This window comes from Epinephelus lanceolatus, chromosome 12, assembly GCF_041903045.1.
Source record: "Epinephelus lanceolatus isolate andai-2023 chromosome 12, ASM4190304v1, whole genome shotgun sequence".
Taxonomy (NCBI): domain Eukaryota; kingdom Metazoa; phylum Chordata; class Actinopteri; order Perciformes; family Serranidae; genus Epinephelus; species Epinephelus lanceolatus.
The window spans coordinates 7,077,371-7,098,931 of NC_135745.1; the positions used below are offsets into that span (position 1 = coordinate 7,077,371).

Here is a 21,561-nt window from a genome sequence, read left to right on the forward strand (position 1 = left end):
TGTTTTTGACAGCTCCTTCAGTTTCTACTTCCTGATTACCTCTTGTACGGATACATGTATAACTAAAATCGTCTTAGAACTTTGTTGACGTCTTTAATTCAGTCACTAATAACATTGTCTTTAGAGGATACATTGATACGTCCCATGGCCACCAAATCACTTAAAACTGACGTATTGTGTTTTTCTCAGATTGGTAAGGAGCATCTGGGTCTGAAGGCCATCACTGAAGTCCTACAGGACCTGCAGTACAAGGTGAGAAAAGGAGTGAAAAGATCAGCCAGATTGCATGACAATTAATTTCATAAGATAAAGATGAATGTCAGATTTTAGATAAAACATCCCACTGTTAAACTACATGATACATTATTACAATATGTGTTGTTTTGTCTCTGTATTACCATTAGGGGAAGAGCAAGATAATTCCCTGCTTCAACCCCAACACTCTATTACCAGGTGAGCAGAAAACAAGATAGGCAGGTTGGATAGTTTGTTGGAAAAAATTTGATGTGATCATTCACAAGTGGGCATGTCACCACAGTAAGGCCCTGATGATGTACACCAAGCGGCAACCTCTGGGGCTGAAAAATGAAGCCAACACCAAAGTGCCAAAAACTGCAGTCCTTTGAACGGCCACTTGAGGCTGGCTCCAGAGGCCAGTCAGTCCCCATAGACCTCCATGTTAAAATGCCCAACTGTACAGCAGAAATAAACATGTTTACAGCCTGGTACAAAAAATGGTTTTGGTCTCTATAGCTAATTTCTCCATTCATGAAAACTGTACAGGGGGTGAATTTTTATTTAACCTACCTGTTTACATTTTATTAAGGCTTAAAGTTGCACATAATTAAGGTTGGGTCTCTTTGAATGACAGGCTGTCTGCCAATAGTGTCCTCGGCTTCTCAGCCACCTTGTCTCCAAAAAAACAAGATTGTGACGGCTTCAAAACAGGAGTCCACAAACGAGTGGGTGACAACACGGTAGTCTGTGGTGTACACTGACAAGATGCAGAATTCATCAGTGAAAGAGAGACGAAGCCATACGCTCCGTTTAATGTTAGTTGCCGAAGCAGTCTACTGTAAAATGCCTTGAGAATTATCTGGAGCTTTGACAGGTAGCCTACTGCTTTGCTCAAAGTGGATAAATTCCAGCCAGCAGCCTATAGCCACGATATTTTGGGGAAGCAGTGACACACCAATGTAGCTGTTGCAAGCTAGCTAAGTTGATCTCAGGTCTGCGCAGTCAAAAGTTCTACAGTTATTGACTTGAGGATGTCATGATATGATTGGTTAAAACTATATGCGGTAAAAAAAAAAAAAAGAAAAAAAAAGAATTTCTTTTCTTAAATAGGTGCACAAAATGTCTGGAGATGTGTTCTAAGGGGGTAAAAAGGCATTTCTCATTTCATCTCATCTCGACAGTGTTAACGGAAAAGGTAGACAGTGAGGAATAGGATTGAGGTTTTATAAATCTGAAATCCTGAACTGAACTTATCAAACCCCAAGTCTAATCTTGTATGTTGTTTGGTAAAAATATGTACTGTTTTGAGTTTACTCAGTAGCATAGCTAAACTGAGATATGTTGTCACTGCAAGCTATTACAGCTAAAGTATCAACTAAGTTATTATTTTTTTTCTGCACATGACATTACCTAAAGGAAAAATCATTGTTGCACCGCTACAGGTCACAGAGTCAGACGTGTCACAGACCATGGTGTACCACAGGCGGTAAGCTGAGGCAGAGCATTCGTCGTACTCGGGTTATCAAAAATGCCACAGCTTCCACTGTATTCAAGTAGTAACACATAATAACATGATGGACGGTAGATAAATATTTAAGCAGGGACCTGTCATTCACCCCTTTGTCACGAGAACCCTCCTGCAAATATTGCATTTGGCAGTTGATTGGTTGACTTTGGTGAAGTGTTTCTACACTTTGATACATTTAAGGCGGTCTGCCATGTTGAGTCAGTCAGTCCTGTTAACGACTGTTTACTGTGAACTGTGTATTACTGAGTGGAGCACCTGCTCCACCCACATTTTAATTTCCCATTTCATCAGAGCTAATTTACATTACAGTATTTTTTACATTAAATGTTGAATCTGCCCTCAGACCCTTTACTGAGAGACTACTGGGTGTATGAAGGATCTCTGACCACACCACCTTGCAGTGAAAAGGTGACCTGGATCCTCTACCGCTACCCTCTCACCATCTCACAGTTACAGGTAAAACAAAGTCTGCAGCCTTTTAAAGGGAAACTACACCTGTTTTATACATCAAAGTGTGTTTACAGGTGTTGGGGAGCACTACTGCATATGTTGAAAAAAGTTATATAAAGCCTTTTGTGGCTCTTGGGGGAGCGGTGTGATGTCTGATAGACAAGACTACAAGTTTAAAATGAAAATAATCTCGGTGTGTAGAGTTAGAAAGAAGTGAGTTTACCAGCTTTCTGTAGTCTGCTCCTCATCTCTGCTTTAGGCTAGATGTACAGTACAGGCCAAAAGTTTGGACACACCTTCTCATTCAATGCGTTTTCTTTATTTTCATGACTATTTACATTGTAGATTCTCACTGAAGGCATCAAAACTATGAATGAACACATGTGGAGTTATGTACTTAACAAAAAAAGGTGAAATAACTGAAAACATGTTTTATATTCTAGTTTCTTCAAAATAGCCACCCTTTGCTCTGATTACTGCTTTGCACACTCTTGGCATTCTCTCCATGAGCTTCAAGAGGTAGTCACCTGAAATGGTTTTCCAACAGTCTTGAAGGAGTTCCCAGAGGTGTTTAGCACTTGTTGGCCCCTTTGCCTTTACTCTGCGGTCCAGCTCACCCCAAACCATCTCGATTGGGTTCAGGTCCGGTGACTGTGGAGGCCAGGTCATCTGCCGCAGCACTCCATCACTCTCCTTCTTGGTCAAATAGCCCTTACACAGCCTGGAGGTGTGTTTGGGGTCATTGTCCTGTTGAAAAATAAATGATCGTCCAACTAAACGCAAACCGGATGGGATGGCATGTCGCTGCAGGATGCTGTGGTAGCCATGCTGGTTCAGTGTGCCTTCAATTTTGAATAAATCCCCAACAGTGTCACCAGCAAAACACCCCCACACCATCACACCTCCTCCTCCATGCTTCACAGTGGGAACCAGGCATGTGGAATCCATCCGTTCACCTTTTCTGCGTCTCACAAAGACACGGCGGTTGGAACCAAAGATCTCAAATTTGGACTCATCAGACCAAAGCACAGATTTCCACTGGTCTAATGTCCATTCCTTGTGTTTCTTGGCCCAAACAAATCTCTTCTGCTTGTTGCCTCTCCTTAGCAGTGGTTTCCTAGCAGCTATTTGACCATGAAGGCCTGATTGGCGCAGTCTCCTCTTAACAGTTGTTCTAGAGATGGGTCTGCTGCTAGAACTCTGTGTGGCATTCATCTGGTCTCTGATCTGAGCTGCTGTTAACTTGCCATTTCTGAGGCTGGTGACTCGGATGAACTTATCCTCAGAAGCAGAGGTGACTCTTGGTCTTCCTTTCCTGGGTCGGTCCTCATGTGTGCCAGTTTCATTGTAGCGCTTGATGGTTTTTGCGACTCCACTTGGGGACACATTTAAAGTTTTGGCAATTTTCCGGACTGACTGACCTTCATTTCTTAAAGTAATGATGGCCACTCGTTTTTCTTTAGTTAGCTGATTGGTTCTTGCCATAATATGAATTTTAACAGTTGTCCAATAGGGCTGTCGGCTGTGTATTAACCTGACTTCTGCACAACACAACTGATGGTCCCAACCCCATTGATAAAGCAAGAAATTCCACTAATTAACCCTGATAAGGCACACCTGTGAAGTGGAAACCATTTCAGGTGACTACCTCTTGAAGCTCATGGAGAGAATGCCAAGAGTGTGCAAAGCAGTAATCAGAGCAAAGGGTGGCTATTTTGAAGAAACTAGAATATAAAACATGTTTTCAGTTATTTCACCTTTTTTTGTTAAGTACATAACTCCACATGTGTTCATTCATAGTTTTGATGCCTTCAGTGAGAATCTACAATGTAAATAGTCATGAAAATAAAGAAAACGCATTGAATGAGAAGGTGTGTCCAAACTTTTGGCCTGTACTGTACATACATGTCAATAAACTCTCTCTCTCTGATGGGCTCTGCCAGAGCTAGGTGAAATGAATAATTCATAATTGATTTGTTATTCAAAGCCTAATTTTCATACAAGTAATATTCATTCTGGTGTAAATAAACAATTTCATTGTATTTCCCATCTTTGCTGAGCAACAGTTTTGTGTGAAAGGAATTAAAAGCCTGCTCCATATAGGCGCCTGTCCCAAATATAGACCTGTTGAGTTTAGTCATTTAAGCAATTAAAAGCCCAGGCTATTAGAAAAGTTTCATGGTATATTCATCAAGTGGACAGAAACCTGCCAAATAAATGCTAATGTTGATTTGGATGTGTGAATTGTGTTTGTAAAAATGTAAAAATCGGATTTACATACAGACAGAAACTGCATGAGTATTAGAAAGAATAATAAAAAGTGGTGAGTAGTAAAGGTGATTTGATGAAGGATCATAAACACTAATAGCTAATCATACAGTAGCAACAGAAAGGTCACAGGTAGTAATCTGACAAATTAAACTTTAAAATATAATACTGTCAACACCTTTATTGTCCTGGTTTAATCTCTGTTCTCTTTTTCTACATCCAAACTTTACATATAGACAATGTCGGGCTCTTTTGTGATTTTTATATAACACAGGCCCACTGACCTGAGACTCTCTGACATTCAACACAGAACAGGAAGCCTGTCACATTGCCTTTAATATTTTTAAACTTTATTTGAGCCTTTGCCTGACTCATGGCTCTCTTCAAGCAGGTTGTTGTTAAGGATGATGATGATGATGATGATGAGGGTTCATCCTCTGACATTTATCTTAGTCGCTCAGCCCTGCTGCCCTCTGCCATGCTGACCCTTTGAAATGCTAACAGAAGGAAAGACTTGTGGCTGTCTTTCTCCCTCAGGCCTCAACCATTTTAATGTGGGTGACTTTATAACATTCCTGCTACAATAATTTGTACAGGGATAATGCACATGAATCTGCATCATTTGTAAATGTTGCCAATGTTTGCCAAGTGGAAAATTTTTGACAGTTGTCTAATAACCAGATGTTAGATAAGTTATTAAAAGTGATGAAACGTTCTCTGTAGACTAAAAAAGTAGTTCCTACCTTGTGACCTCAAAATTTGGAGCAATATACTTTGGGTCATTGTCACAGGTTACAGGTTGTGTACGACTTGTGAGCAGTTCAGTTGAATAGGGATTTTTCCTTCTTTCTGATCAAAAAATTAATAATTCAAACCACCTTGTAAGCTCCTAAGAGGCAAAACTAAAGAAAAAGCACAGAAAGAAAGCACAAATAGAGAAAAGTCTTTAAAATACATATTTCTTATATTCCACCCCAGGTTTTAAAGTCTGACACCCAGTACAGTATACTATAGAATAGACTAATATATATATATATATATATATATATATATATATATATATATATATATATATATATATATATATATATTATAAAAGAAACAACAAAAGAATAAATAGTACATTACAGAGATATGAAACAGTGAAACAGTAAGACCATGGCTAAGTGTCAGAGAAAAACTGAAACAATATAACTGCTACATAAAACATATGCAATGTGTGGCAGGTGGATGGATTATATTTATAAGATATAAATAGGTTATGTGGTTATTATCCGGACATCCGAGATAATAATTGGGAAGTGTAAGTCAGACATAACCTAAAAATATGTGTATCATGTCTGAATGTTCAGAATTGAGTGAATTATTTATTAATTAGTAAACTGCCTCCCTGAGCTGTGTGTCAGCTACTGCAGCTGCTGCAACTGCTGGCCGCATCAATAAGCAACCCAAATCAGCAGTTCAATCTATAAGATATATTATTTACTGAATAATATATCTTATAGATATATTATTCAGTAAATAATATATCTTATAGATATATTATTTACTGAATATCTTACTATCTTAATTATTTGTGAGTCCTGCAGTACTCTATTCTCTGTATCATGTCTAAGCCATGGTCCAACTGCTGGATGAACAGCAACAGGACTGTTTTAAAACAGCAGCTCCTGCTTACCTACACTAAACACCTCCAACATCGGGCTAGTATTGACTGCTGAGCGAGACTGTGTGTGCACAGTGCATATGTGCATGCAGGCATTCAAGTGTTTCTATGCCTACAAGTTCTGCATGTTGACGGGGGCCATAAATCCTCCTTCTGAAAGCCCTCAGCACAGCAGCACAGGAACTGTTGCCATGTTTGTTTTGGCCAGCCACTGTACCGCACATGTGTGAAAAGGTGATAGGATCTGCGGTGGTTTACACATGAACAGGAAGTCAGATTGTAGATGCTTTCTGTCAAAGAAAACAACAAGAGATGTTGTTTCTTGTAGACAATCAGGTCTGTCAAAACCTTATATCAAGTGCTGGGTTAATACAGGCTGCTTGTTCACCCATCTGGGTTTGCTGGTTAAGAACTGAAATAGGCAGAAATAATAGCAAAGAATACTCATACAACACTGTTAAATTGGCTGAGTTTCCACAGCTATGAAAAGTGTCAGCTGTCTTCAGATTATCATATTACATTCTCACACTATCATTATATCATTATAGGGTCTTTTTCTGCCATTAGGGACTCCACATGGGTCCCAGTCTTTGAATATTTTTTCCCCAGACAGGTTCCTTTTACTCAGCACTGAGAGCTTTATCACCTGAGTGTCTAACAGCCTGAGGAAACCCTGAGTGTAGAGCAAATATTTGAAATCATATGGAGTAATTGGATAATCCTGAAAGCCAAGAGGCAAAAACTGTGTTTAAGGAACCATGTTGTCTTGTTGTGCAGTGATCAGACTGTATGAAAGCACTGTACAAGTTTGAGACAATTTCTCACTCTGCCAAGGATAAAATTCACAGGTGCACTGGTTGTTGGAAGTATTTGGGGATCCTTTTGTCATGCAAACTAAAGATGAAGTGAAAACTGGTCATCAGCCACTTCAGTCCAATGACATCAGTACTGATCTTTGACCCTATTTGTCAAAGCTGTTATGTATGGAGCCTTGAGATGTGAAGATGTAACCTAGTTCAGCCTCTAAAGGGAAATCTGTCCTCCTTTGCAGATTGAGGAGTTTCGGAGGCTGCGGTCCCATATCAAAGGGGCAGAGCTACTAGAAGGGAATGATGGGATGTTGGGGGACAACTTCCGTCCGACCCAGCCGCTTAGTGATCGGACGGTCCGCGCTGCCTTCCAGTGACTCCCAGTTTCCACCGCCAACTCAGAAAAACATTGGGACCTACACCTACAAGTACAGAAGGTAACAGTGGTAAAGGAATATCTCACCCCACAGCAGTTATTCAGCCCATTTTATGTTGAATTTGTGGAGAAAACTGTGTTTTTGGATGCCTCCACGGTGAACGAAGAATCCAAAAACTGAATTTTTTTTTTAATGAACTGAAGTCATAGGGGTTCATGTTTAACAATAGCAAAGCTACATCAAAACATCCATTTACAAACTCTCACACAACTCGTGCAGTATAATCCAAGTCTCATTTATCCAGTTGCATGCTCAGTGCTTTCAAAACAGGCAGCCTTATCTGACAGGGAACTGAACTGAAAGTGTTTATGCTCTCTTCAAAGCCAGACTCCATTGATTTCTTTCCTTTTTTTGGCAAACACTAGCCTATAGATACATCCAGCAGACAAAGAGCAACACTAGCATTCATTTGGAGGTATTTATGTTACACCTGATGAATGTAAGTTTTGGTCCCTCCCAACTCTTGAGAAACTGTCCAGCTCTCTAGCTCTAGCTAGTTGCGAAATATGTCTGTCTTCCATTTGGTGCCGGGCAGGTAGAGGTTTTATCAGAGCTTTTTCACCTTTTCCGTCAAAACAACTAAATATGCTCTTATGAATTACAGACAATGCTGATGAGAGGTAAAAGTGAACTGAGAACTGCAGTTGTAAAACCAAACAATGAGGTGAAAATGCCAAAATGCTCTGTTAAGGCGCAGACACACCAAACCGACATCAAAGAATTAGTTGTGACAAAGGCCATGTGTTGCGTTGCCTCACATCACCTGTGCCTCAGCCAAAAAGCTGCAGAGCCAATGGCCAACTGGCACGTGTTCTGCACCTGTGTGAGAGGAAATAACTCTCCATACCAGCAGGTGGTGGTAGTCTGCATTCATCATTCAGAAAGGGAAACCACAGGATGGATTCAAGACGCTAGTTAGCCAGTTAGCAAATTGACAACATAACGTGATGTTTAAAGAACAAAAGATAATTAGCGTGTGCTAGTGATCAATAACACAAACAATTATGACAGTTTCTTAACTTATCTTTCCTCTCTTTAGCCTTTTGTTTGCTTCCTTCACTTCGATTTCTCTCCTCGTGAACTGCCAGTCAGATTGATTTCCTTCACAGGCGGGCTCCGCTATCTCTGACACCATGGACGCAGATTCAGCATGCTGAATTGGGCGCAAAAAAGCCAGCAAGGGCTGACATGTGCCAATAGTGCGGGACAAGCCGCCAAAACTAGGGTGGCAGATGCTCACCAGTGGCCCAACATTAGTGGACGGGTGACTGTTGGCTTGGTGTGTCAGGGCCCTAAAGCTGAGGAAAACTGCAGAGTTGGCTGAAAATTCTCTGTTGGTTTGTTGTTATGACTGACATCTTTCACTTTACATGTAGCCATTTGGTCCATTATTGATATAAACACCAGTCAGGGCAGCTTTGATTTAGCATCTACATGACAAAAAAACCTTAAGACAATAAGTCAAATCTACATGTAAACTGACCATCATTTGCTGAACTTATCACCAAACACTGTTCTCTGTATTTTTAGTCAGTTCAGCACATTTTCTCACAGGAGACAGCCTTTTAATGGAAGTAGGCATGCTGTCCCTGAGGTATTTGGGTCCTCTGAAACCACACTGTAGTGGGTCAAGCCCTGGAAGAACTAACCCAGTTCAGTTACTAATCTGAGAATAGCCTATATACAGTATGTAGTGTATAAAGGGATCCCAGATTTAGCTCAGCAGCACTGCGGCAGGAAGACAGGGCAGAACATTTGGAGCTCAGAGGGGGTGAGGAGGGTAAGAAAAAGACTCTCTCCGTTTCTTCATTTTGTGGTTATTTCTAAATGTTAGCATTACAAAAATAGATGACTAAGGGCCTGCAAAGAAATGTCGGTGTAGCTGTGTTCCTATATCTTATTCTTCGCACAGTCTGTCACTTTCACATCACTATCAGTGAGCCAGTTAGTCACAACATAATGTCAGGGACAGGAAGAACAGCATCTGCCATGCAATTAGTTGTTTAATTTGACCCTGGTGTAGCAACTGACTTCAGTAAATCATTTTCCATCTTCTGTTTCAGGTCCCTTTTCTTTAAAGAGGTACTCAAATTAATACTGTACTTCCAAAAATGTTTGGAAGCTTAAAAGAGGCAGGTTAAAGAACAGTGGCCAAAATTAAATCAGCAGAAGCAGAGATATCCTGACTCTGAATCCTTAGCAAGGCTCCTTTCCTGACTGGTGTAAGATCATGTGTTTCAAACTCTATGTCCCAGTTTGTAATATATTTTTTTCTCAAAAGTTTGAAAAAGAGAGGAGGGTGAAAGAGAGGGGTACTGTGGTGAAGGGAGGTGAGAATGCCAGAGGGATGAAAGAGGAGTAGACGGAGAAGGGCACGGGAAAAGGAGAGAATGAACAGAGGACTATTGTTTATGGTGTAAACGGACACTGATCTGGTCCCAGCAGCACGAACCCACCTGAGACAAGACCCGTGAAGTAGAGAGGAGAGGGAGCTGGGTAGAGGTCAGAAAGAAAACTAGCATAAAGAAAAGTAAGGGTGATATTTCGTGTTTAGTAAAAGTCCACGGTGCCAGGACATTCTCACCTTTGCTCTTTTTGTCCATGCTGTCTGCCAAAATATACAGAAACCAAACCAGGGCCGTGCTGCCTGCATGAATCTGCTGTCACCTGCATATATGTGAATATAAAAATACCACCGACTATCACGAGTTGAAAAGACACAAACACAAAAGAGCAAATGTTGTTATGGAAATAAAGATCTTGTCTTGCAAGCTTCTTTGTCTGTCTTATAAGGAAACAAGACTCAGAGTCTAGATCCATGCTAACAGCTCCGTGAGGATGTACTTGCGAAAAATAAAAAATACAACTGAGACCAATGGGAGTGTCATTAGTTTGGAGGGTATTTGATTAATGACCGTACTACTGGACAAACTAGAATTTTGACCTCATGACGGCGCTAGATGAAACAATTCATTCTGAGGTGAACATGAATGTCTCTACTATACGTCATGGCAATTCATGTAATAGTTGTTGAAATTTTTTAATAAAATCCTTAAATGTGAACCTCATGGTAGCTCCAGAGGAAAGTCCAGCCATCACCAAATTCAGTTGGATACATCCTCTGGAGACCAGCGATGTCTGTACATAATTTCAATAGTTTCAACATTTCAGTCTGAATTTGAAACGACTGACGGAGCTGTGCTGATATCATGGTTAAAAAACACCACCAAATCACCACGATAAATGTTGTAATTGTACATTTCCGCAAAACACGGTTATGTAAAATTTGTACATTATTATGTATGTGCTGAAACATAAAGTTTCTTTATGTGTCACCATGTTGTTGAAATAATGCAACTTATCATCACAGAACGTTTGTATGATATCCTACAAAAAATGCATATGCAACAGTTTGTATGATATCCTACAACTCTACGCCCCACGAATGAGATTACATCCTTAATGTACAATTACAAAATTAAAGTTACTGAGGTTAGTTTTAGGGAAAAGAAACATGGTGAGAATGTACATTCAATTGACACAGATCCAAACACACAACTCCAGGGGAAAGTCATGCCTGGAAATGCAGCAATGACTCACAGAGAAACAACCGGTTTGGTTATGTGTTGGTCTCAAATAGTGGTCTGCAGCAGCCTGTAGCGTGACAGCCATCTCACCTAGTTGTCAGACCATCCACCACCCCTTCCACCTCCAGATGATAAACTCAGCTCATGTACATGTAATCAGAACTATGTTACTTTAGAAACGTTGATATGATATGTATGAAATGTACAATCTTTGGTTTGCGTAAATGTACAATGCAGACATTTTCTTCTGGTGACTGGGCTGTACAGTTTTTGTACACAAATAGCAGACATTGTCTTAGAGAGCTGGGCCCAGTCCTTTATATGTGGATAATGGATTGCACATATGGAGCTGATTCTTGAGATCTTTGAAGCTGGTCTGACCCTTTTAGATCCTGATTTTTTCCCTCATAAGATTTTTTTTGTTGTTGTTTGGCTTTGTCTTACCTCTCATGTAGAAATGAGGCTAAATCAATTTTTTCTTATGTCTTTATCATGTGTTTTTCCATCGGCTACAACGGACTGTATAAAAATGTCTTATTGTTTTAACCTTGTATGTGTTAGCTTCCCAGTAGTGTTTCTAATGTATATTAATAAATCCGAACATTCAAACTTTGGTCGCTGTACATATGTTTTACCGTTCTTTAAGAATTGCATGGTATTGAATTGTTAATCCCCTGCCAACATGGAAGCTAAGTAATGTCCTGCTATGGACACCATGTTAGCTCTGATCCAAAGTCACAAAATAACACAAACTTGGAGGAGATGTTCAAATGTCACAAAGTCACAAAAAAAGGAAAGAAAAAGAAGAAAGTTTTAATTTAAGTCTGTTTATAATTTTTAGTCTCCTCACTGAGATAACGCTGACTTAACATAAAGTTAAAAAAAAAGGCATTTTCTTGTAGCTTAGCTTGCTACATTTGTCTGAGGATAGCTTCAATGTAGTGAAACTTCATTTTGATGTAAAGTAACCAGTAGCTTAGCTCACTATATTTTCCAAGTAGCTCGCCCAACACTGCTAGGTTCATTGTGAACTCTGACTTACCCATCTCACTGTTAAGAAGCAGAGAAATAACTTAATTAAAGCCTGAATGATTTCTTAATCTGCAACATGTTAGTCTGGAGGTTTAAACTTGTGTCCTCTTACAGAATTGGTGATTAAATAAACTTTCATCTCTGTCTCTGAGAAAACTGATCAATTCAGACTGTTTACTTACAGCACAGCTACACACACAGATACCCGAGCCTCCGAGTCCTTCAGCTGTGAAGTGTGGTGGCCGGTGGCTGCTAGCTCTGCTGCCGTTTAGCTGCTAATGGCAGCAACTTACAAACTCTATAAATCCACTCAGCAGCTCCACCGTCCACAGTCGGACACACAGAGTTGCTTATTTACTGCTGAAATACAGCTCACAACTCGCACCAATGACTGTCGCTGTTCTGGTGTGAGTGTTTTTGCTGCCTGTTTTTGAGCACATCTGGTTTCTCTTCTTCTTGCCTTTTGGTCTGATCCATATTTCTCTATCTTCACAGAGAGAAGGAGGAAGAGGTGTGAAGAGAGGAGCGGAAAAAGAGGGAGTGAGAGAGAAAGTTGATGTGGTTGTAGATCAGTTGCAGACCGAAGGTGGACAAAGAAACTATTGATCTCACACCTCAGTGTTCGCTTTTGTTCGTGTGTGTGTTTGTGTGTCTGTGTGTGTGTAGGTGTGTCCTTTCTGGCATAACCTCTCTGACCCCCTCTCACTCTTACTGTCTATGTGAGCCCATGCCTGCATGTGTCCTGTCTGTCTCTAGTATTATTGTATGTGTGTGATAGGAGGCTTCACAGCTGACCCGTCTCTGCTGTCAAAACAAGAGGAAGTATGAACCACAGATGTACCTGAACACACACACACACACACACACACACACACACGCACGCACACACACACACACACACACACACACACACACACACACACACACACACACACACACATTGTGCATACACCAGGCTGGTCATTATGTGTTACAGACTGAAAGTGCTGTAGTAGACCTGGATAAGTTCAACACACAATTTACAGACTATATTTCTAACGTAATACTTTGTTTGAATTGTATCTGACAATGCAGTCAACGTGAAAGGGAAAAATGTTCATATTAAAATATATTTCAATACATGAATCCACGTTGTTGGCCAATTTAGACAAACCACCATTGATGGGCTGGCACCTGACTTGTCAATCACCTAGCAATGTCATATGTGTAACATTATTTCGCTTTTTAAGCCCTTTTGCCCAAGAAATTCGTCCAAGAGGTCCTGAAGAACCTGCAATATGTGGGAAATATAGTATCAGATACCACTGACATGAAGGTTACTTGGAAAACTTCTCACTGAAATTCAGTCCAGAAGTCTAGATTATAATTAAATAGTTATAATTAAATAACTGACTTACTAATAAAGGCCCACCAAGGGACAGTCAAAACAGAGTGGTGGTTTCACAGGGTGATGGTGAGCAGCCACTCCTGTGTATCTCTTGCTACCCTTTTCTGGCTGAAATGTTTCTGATTTTTATTAAATGGGGTATTTCTTCTGATTACAAAGCAAAGAGTGATGGAGTTTGATGATTTGAATCACCAGGTAGCAAGTGATTCCTGCTGAGTTTAGTCACATAACTTTTATGCTCTCACTGTCTGTGTGAATGTGATTAGTTCCACTGCAACACAGTCACCAGAATAAATGTTGGTATTGTGCATTTTGCAAACCACAAATAAGTTGCATTTGCATTTTAATATATAGTGGATACGCTAAAACTTTATGTTTCCACAATGCTGTGGTTAATGTGTGGTTATGTTTAGGCACAAAAACCACTTGGTTATGGTTTGAAAAATATCACGTTTTGGCTTAAAATACTCCATTTTAGGGGCACAATCCTCAGTGTAAAAGTAGCAATGTCTCGCTAAAAAATAACCACTTTTCATAGCACCATCCCTGCTGTAAAAAATAGCACCTGGTTGCTACAAAACACCCACATTTGGTGACTAAAAAACTGCTGGAAGCAGCAGTGACTTGCTAAGACACAACCAGGTTTTAGGTTTGTTGGTGTCAAACAGTTGTCTGCAGACATCTCCCTGAGGTGTCACACCAGCCGCCTACCTCCCAATGACTAAGTCAGCTCATACGTGACTTTAGAAATGTTGATATGAGACATATGAATTGTAACATATTTGTGGTTTGCAGCAACTGGGCCAGTGCCACTGCAGTAGGGCCCCCAAGGACCCCTACATTGATATAGATTAGGTCACGGGGCCCCATTTGATAAGATTTCACTACAGGGACCTCCATCTGAAAAGATTTTGGTTGTTATGACCAGTAGCCTTTGATCAGAACAATCAGTCTTATGACTCTTGAAAACATTAGTCTCACTGCTATAGTGAATTAAAAAGTGAAAATAAACCATTCCCCATTTCCTGGGGACTGCCTGGAATTCCCTCAAGGACACCTGAGGGTCCCCAAAACCCTTGTTGAAAACCATTGGTATTTGGTATAGACAACACAGTTGAGTAACTTAACAGTACTCTCTCTGTACTGACCTTACATTATAAAGCTTTAAGTCAGCCAATAAGGGAATATACAGTTAGGTCCATAATTATTTGGACAATGATACAGTTGTCATCATTTTGGCTCTGTACACCACCACAATGGGTTTTAAATGAAACAATGAATACCTGCTTAAAGTGCAGACTCTCAGCTTTCATTTAAGGCTTTTTTCAAAAATGTAGTATGAACCGTGTAGGAATTACAACCATTTCTTCACACAGTCCCCCAACTTTAAGGGCTCATAAGTATTTGGACAAACTAACATAATCATCAATTAAACAGTCAGTTTTAATACTTGGTTGCAAATCCTTTACAGTCAATGACTGCCTCAAGTGTTGGACACATAGGCATCATCAGATGCTGGGTTTCTTCCCTGGTGATGCTCTGCCAGCCCTTTACTGCAGCCGTCTGCACTTCCTGCTTGTGTTTTGGGTGTTTTGCCCTCAGTTTTGGCTTCAGCAAGAGAAACGCATGCTCAGTTGGATTCAGGTCAGATGATATGACTTGGCCATTGCAGAACATTCCACTTCTTTGCCTTAAAAATGTCTTTGGTTGCTTTTGCAATATGCTTCAGGTCAATGTCCAACTGCACTGTGAAGCATCGTCCAATGAGTTTTGAAGCATTTGGTTGAATCTGAGCAGATAATGGTGCCCCAAACACTTCAGCTTTCATCCTGCTGCTCTTGTAAGCAAGACAAGACTTCATTAGAATAAATACAGAGGGTTTATCACAAGATGCAAACCATTGGTTAGCCTTAAAAATGGAAGGCCAGATTAGAGTTTGTCAAAAACCATCTAAAAAGCCTGTACAGTTGTGGAACAGCATACTATGGACAGATAAAACAAAGATCAACTACCAGAATGATGGGAAGACAAGAGAAGGAAGAAGGGAAGGAACTGCTCATGATCCAAAGCACACCACCTCATCAGTGAAGCATGGTGGAGGTACTGTTATGTCATGGCCATGTATGGCTGCCAGTGGAACTGGTTCTCTTGTATTTATTGATGATGTGACTGCTGACAAGAGCAGCAGGATGAAAGCTGAAGTGTTTGGGGCTACATTATCTGCTCAGATTCAACCAAATGCTTCAAAACTCATTGGACAATGCTTCACAGTGCAGTTGGACAATGACCTGAAGCATACTGCAAAAGCAACCAAAGACATTTTTAAGGCAAAGAAGTGGAATGTTCTGCAATGGCCAAGTCATATCATCTGACCTGAATCCAATTGAGCATGCGTTTCTCTTGCTGAAGCCAAAACTGAGGGCAAAACACCCAAAACACAAGCAGGAAGTGCAGACGGCTGCAGTAAAGGGCTGGCAGAGCATCACCAGGGAAGAAACCCAGCATCTGATGATGCCTATGTGTCCAACACTTCAGGCAGTCATTGACTGTAAAGGATTTGCAACCAAGTATTAAAACTGACTGTTTAATTGATGATTATGTTAGTTTGTCCAAATACTTATGAGCCCTTAAAGTCGGGGGACTGTGTGAAGAAATGGTTGTAATTCCTACACGGTTCATACTACATTTTTGAAAAAAGCCTTAAATGAAAGCTGAGAGTCTGCACTTTAAGCAGGTATTCATTGTTTCATTTAAAATCCATTGTGGTGGTGTACAGAGCCAAAATGATGACAACTGTATCATTGTCCAAATAATTATGGACCTAACTGTAAATGGGAGTCTGGGAGTAATTGGTTGACAGTGATTTTTATCTATTAACGTGCATTATATGTTATAATAGTTAAATTTTAATGAGTTTGTTAAGACTGGTAAGCTTAAATTGTGGTGTTGAGGTGGCTACTGGTGTGTAAGTGCTCCATGCAGAGATATCTGCTGCTGTTTAAACCTCCTCTGCATCTTCATCGCACCATGCACTTAGAGCAGATTTAGTTAACCAAACTCACATTATTGGAATTCTTGGCAATGAAGTCCTTCAGAAATGTTCCAGACAGTGTTAATTACAGTTAAATCAGATATGGTCCAGTTATTACGGTCTGGATCATTAATAGTGCTAGTCTCACTGTCTTTATTCCCTGTGTCAGTACAAGTTTTGTGCCCTGTCATTGTCTAAAGAAAGAAATCCTGAAGACTTTTCCTCAAATAATTATTTGAGGTCCACATATTTATTTCAAATAAATATGTGGACTATTAATACCTTTAACCCTCATTAAAATCAATGAAACACTACTCTCATCACTCCCTTCATACTGCTATAATTATATCTGGCATTAAAATATGCCCTGTATGTGGACAAGTTATCTGGACAAGGAAAAATGCATATTATTACAGATGATTGGGATCAAATCAGCCAGACCCATCTGGAGGTGGTCAGGGTCACATTGTGATTGGATGTCGGTCAGGTGTAAATGCAATTCATACAATGTAATCAGTTAAAAATCAATAAAAAATTACATGGCTTTTATTTTTTATTTTTTGCCTTTTTTTCTATGAGTTGAAAATCTTTTTTTTTTTTTTTAAACTTGGAAGAAAGCCTGGCAAAAGCAAAAGTGATAGCAGCAGCTAGAAATCCATTGCCAGCCTAATTAGCATATTAAGAATCAATCACAATGCGGACACAAACACGATGACATGATGGTGATACCAGCGCACAGACTCACAGATTCGGCTTCATTATTCAGAAAATGTATCCAGATACAGATAATGTTGATACCAGGTGTAAATGGGGGCTGTGTGTGTTTGTGTGTGTAGTCTTTAAAGGTACTGTGTCTGAAAAACTGAGCTGAAATAAACTGTGAGAACTGATGACTGTTACTGTAAAGCAACAATAAACTACAATACTGACTTACTAAAACACTGAACTGAAATGTTGATTTCTATCTTCTTTAAACCAAGAGCAATAGCAGCTCATGGACATTAACTAATATGGTTATTAAAACCATGAGCGTGGTGATATTTTTCATGCCGTCAACAAATATGTACACACTAAAACCAACAATGAATGTTTCCTACTGACAAGTATTGTGTCTATTCAAAGCCTGATATGTTTTATGTGTTCATTTCTTGTCTTAAAAACTATTAAAAACACATCAAGAGTCACACTGATGCTCTGGCTGACATGCCCTGTCATTACCATGAACACACACACACACACACTGTAGTTTATTTTGACTCAATCCCACATACACAATCCTGCTGCTCCAAGTACTCACTAGAGCACCAAATGTGGATTAATCCACCACTGAAAATAGTCCCCAACAAATGCTCTGCATCCTACTGCTTGAATAAATTTTGAATAAAAACTATAATGACCAACTGTTTTGTGAAATTGTGGATCCCATTAGCCCTTACCAAGGTAGCAACTACTCTTCCTAGGGTCTTAGGGTTACCGAGCGTCCTTTAAAACTTAGATTTGTGAGCTGTTTTTAAAGATTTACGTATTCAGTAAGAACCAGTGTGCTTGGGGTTATAGACAGGGTAAGAGAGTCAGAAAGCATTGAGAGACAGACTTCTACATTTTACTTTTTTCATGGAAATACCTTAAGAAATAGAGTAGCACCAGTCCTATCCTTTGAGTAAATAAGGAGGATTATCTAATTTGAATACAGGTTCTGTTCAGCCAGCTGAGTCTGGCCAAGTAAGTCAAATGCACCTCAGGCTTGTTCAAATATTTGAAGCCAAATTCTGGTAGATTTATTGAGGTGTGGTTGTTTGGTGTCAGGAAGACACAGGCCAAGTTTACTCAGCTAATTCTACTGGGACAAGTCTTTTATTACATCATCTGTTGGTATCAGATGTCCTTGGCTCTGTTTTACTGTCAGCATGAAAAGAGGAGTATTACAGACAGGAAAGCAGGTTTCAGGGCTTCACACACAGTGTTACAGTATATTGTGCATATTCCTATATACAGTAAGCTACTGTAGAGTTAGATTTATTCATTTAGAGATTAATCAGTTTAGTAAAATGTGGACAGACTGTAAATAGTTCAAAACTATTTTTTGTAACTCAGTACAACTGCAATGACCAACTATTACAATGATTCGCATTATTTAAAAAGTCAGAGATGCTGTTCCAAGTCCATTTTTCTAATGAAAAATCCATTGGCAACTACTGTACATCCACATTTTTCAAATTTTTACATACACATAGGTATATATATATATATATATATGTACATATACACACACACACATATAGTGCGAATGGATACAAATGACAACTACTTCCACGACTACAGATTGATGAGGTACAACAAACATGCTTCAGCAAAAGGGAGCCATGACAACAGGTCAAATTGAGGATGTCATCATCATCATCCCCACACTCCGAGATTGGGTACCAAGCCCCAAGCCCTTACAACACAGATTCCCTTACAGCAAGGGCAAATGACCTGAGATCAAGAATAATGAATACCTTCTGAAAGTCCACTTGGTGATATGAATGCAGTACTATGTAGTATCCCCACTAGGACCATTACTGAGATGGATCAGCTGACACATGATACTGATACACTGCAGCAACAGTGATCCTAGAGTTGCTTGGCTACAAGATGAACACCATGGGCCACAAAGAGCATTACCCTCCCTGGAGAAGGAGGCTGGAGGCCAAGATCAAGGCAACATGGAGAGAGGTTAGTCAACTCTCAGAGCTACAGAAAGGTGTAGGGAAGTAAGGGATACCCAGGAAATATAACAAACTGTCATACTTGGGGCACTGGAGACTGCCAAGCAAAGACTCACAGCTCACAGGGGATTTTTGAAGTTATGCCTAATTAAGGTCAAAGCTGCTTTGAGTGATGGGCAGGTGCCGTCTGTTGACAAGTTGATACCACAACAAGTTGGTTAGGTAACATAACCATGGCACAAGATTCAGAGTATAGTCGTAGCCATAGCTGACATTATTTCATTAAAGTTAATTGTAACGTTTTGGTTGCCCAAACAGTCTTGTTTAGAATTTGGTTGTACAAAAAGACTAAAGGAAGTCAGATGCTTTTTCCAGTAAATACTTTTGTTTAAATAGTTCTAAGCCTTTCTTTTTTGCTAGCAAAAAATAGCATTGGTATTAGCAATATCACAGTAAGCCATACAGTACAGGCCAAAAGTTTGGACACACCTTCTCATTCAATGCGTTTTCTTTATTTTCATGACTATTTACATTGTAGATTCTCACTGAAGGCATCAAAACTGTGAATGAACACATGTGGAGTTATGTACTTAACAAAAAAAGGTGAAATAACTGAAAACATGTTTTATATTCTAGTTTCTTCAAAATAGCCACCCTTTGCTCTGATTACTGCTTTGCACACTCTTGGCATTCTCTCCATGAGCTTCAAGAGGTAGTCACCTGAAATGGTTTTCCAACAGTCTTGAAGGAGTTCCCAGAGGTGTTTAGCACTTGTTGGCCCCTTTGCCTTCACTCTGCGGTCCAGCTCACCCCAAACCATCTCGATTGGGTTCAGGTCCGGTGACTGTGGAGGCCAGGTCATCTGCCGCAGCACTCCATCACTCTCCTTCTTGGTCAAATAGCCCTTACACAGCCTGGAGGTGTGTTTGGGGTCATTGTCCTGTTGAAAAATAAATGATCGTCCAACTAAACGCAAACCGGATGGGATAGCATGTCGCTGCAGGATGCTGTGGTAGCCATGCTGGTTCAGTGTGCCTTCAATTTTGAATAAATCCCCAACAGTGTCACCAGCAAAACACCCCCACACCATCACACCTCCTCCTCCATGCTTCACAGTGGGAACCAGGCATGTGGAATCCATCTGTTCACCTTTTCTGTGTCTCACAAAGACACGGCGGTTGGAACCAAAGATCTCAAATTTGGACTCATCAGACCAAAGCACAGATTTCCACTGGTCTAATGTCCATTCCTTGTGTTTCTTGGCCCAAACAAATCTCTTCTGCTTGTTGCCTCTCCTTAGCAGTGGTTTCCTAGCAGCTATTTGACCATGAAGGCCTGATTGGCGCAGTCTCCTCTTAACAGTTGTTCTAGAGATGGGTCTGCTGCTAGAGCTCTGTGTGGCATTCATCTGGTCTCTGATCTGAGCTGCTGTTAACTTGCCATTTCTGAGGCTGGTGACTCAGATGAACTTATCCTCAGAAGCAGAGGTGACTCTTGGTCTTCCTTTCCTGGGTCGGTCCTCATGTGTGCCAGTTTGGTTGTAGCGCTTGATGGTTTTTGCGACTCCACTTGGGGACACATTTAAAGTTTTTGCAATTTTCCGGACTGACTGACCTTCATTTCTTAAAGTAATGATGGCCACTCGTTTTTCTTTAGTTAGCTGATTGGTTCTTGCCATAATATGAATTTTAACAGTTGTCCAATAGGGCTGTCGGCTGTGTATTAACCTGACTTCTGCACAACACAACTGATGGTCCCAACCCCATTGATAAAGCAAGAAATTCCACTAATTAACCCTGATAAGGCACACCTGTGAAGTGGAAACCATTTCAGGTGACTACCTCTTGAAGCTCATGGAGAGAATGCCAAGAGTGTGCAAAGCAGTAATCAGAGCAAAGGGTGGCTATTTTGAAGAAACTAGAATATAAAACATGTTTTCAGTTATTTCACCTTTTTTTGTTAAGTACATAACTCCACATGTGTTCATTCATAGTTTTGATGCCTTCAGTGAGAATCTACAATGTAAATAGTCATGAAAATAAAGAAAACGCATTGAATGAGAAGGTGTGTCCAAACTTTTGGCCTGTATTGTACCTGTAAATGTACTGTGCTAACCAAGCTGGCAGCTAGCGCTAGGGTTTTTTCTCATCCAAATATGGTCACTTCTGGATCCAAAAATCCAAGATGGAGAGGGTCAAAATGCCGAACTCAGGAGGAGTCCACAAACCAATGAGTGGTGTCTCGTTGACTATTTCCATCATTTCATACAGTCTATGTATAAGACTTGATTTATACAGATATAAGGCTGAGACATCCCTGTGCAAAAAAATGTTAAAAAGTTATTGCTTTGTCCACTACTTCGTTACATCTTTAATGAGTCGTTGTTCCTTGTGACAAAAGATTAAATGTTAAATGCTGTCA

The 21,561-nt window shown here is 40.1% G+C and overlaps 1 protein-coding gene across 2 annotated transcripts in view; it reads left to right on the forward strand.

The window, feature by feature from the left end:
* ca8 (carbonic anhydrase VIII) overlaps positions 1 to 13,139 on the forward strand; it is a 32,039-nt gene extending 18,900 nt beyond the window's left edge. For both annotated transcript variants that reach the window (XM_033649584.2, XM_033649583.2), the window contains exons 5-9: positions 190 to 252; positions 405 to 453; positions 2,109 to 2,221; positions 7,201 to 7,395; positions 12,510 to 13,139. In XM_033649584.2, the coding sequence (XP_033505475.2) occupies positions 190 to 252; positions 405 to 453; positions 2,109 to 2,221; positions 7,201 to 7,335 (360 nt within the window). In that variant the 3' untranslated portion in view covers positions 7,336 to 7,395; positions 12,510 to 13,139. The remainder of the gene's footprint in view (positions 1 to 189; positions 253 to 404; positions 454 to 2,108; positions 2,222 to 7,200; positions 7,396 to 12,509) is intronic.
* Positions 13,140 to 21,561: the final 8,422 nt, after the last annotated feature.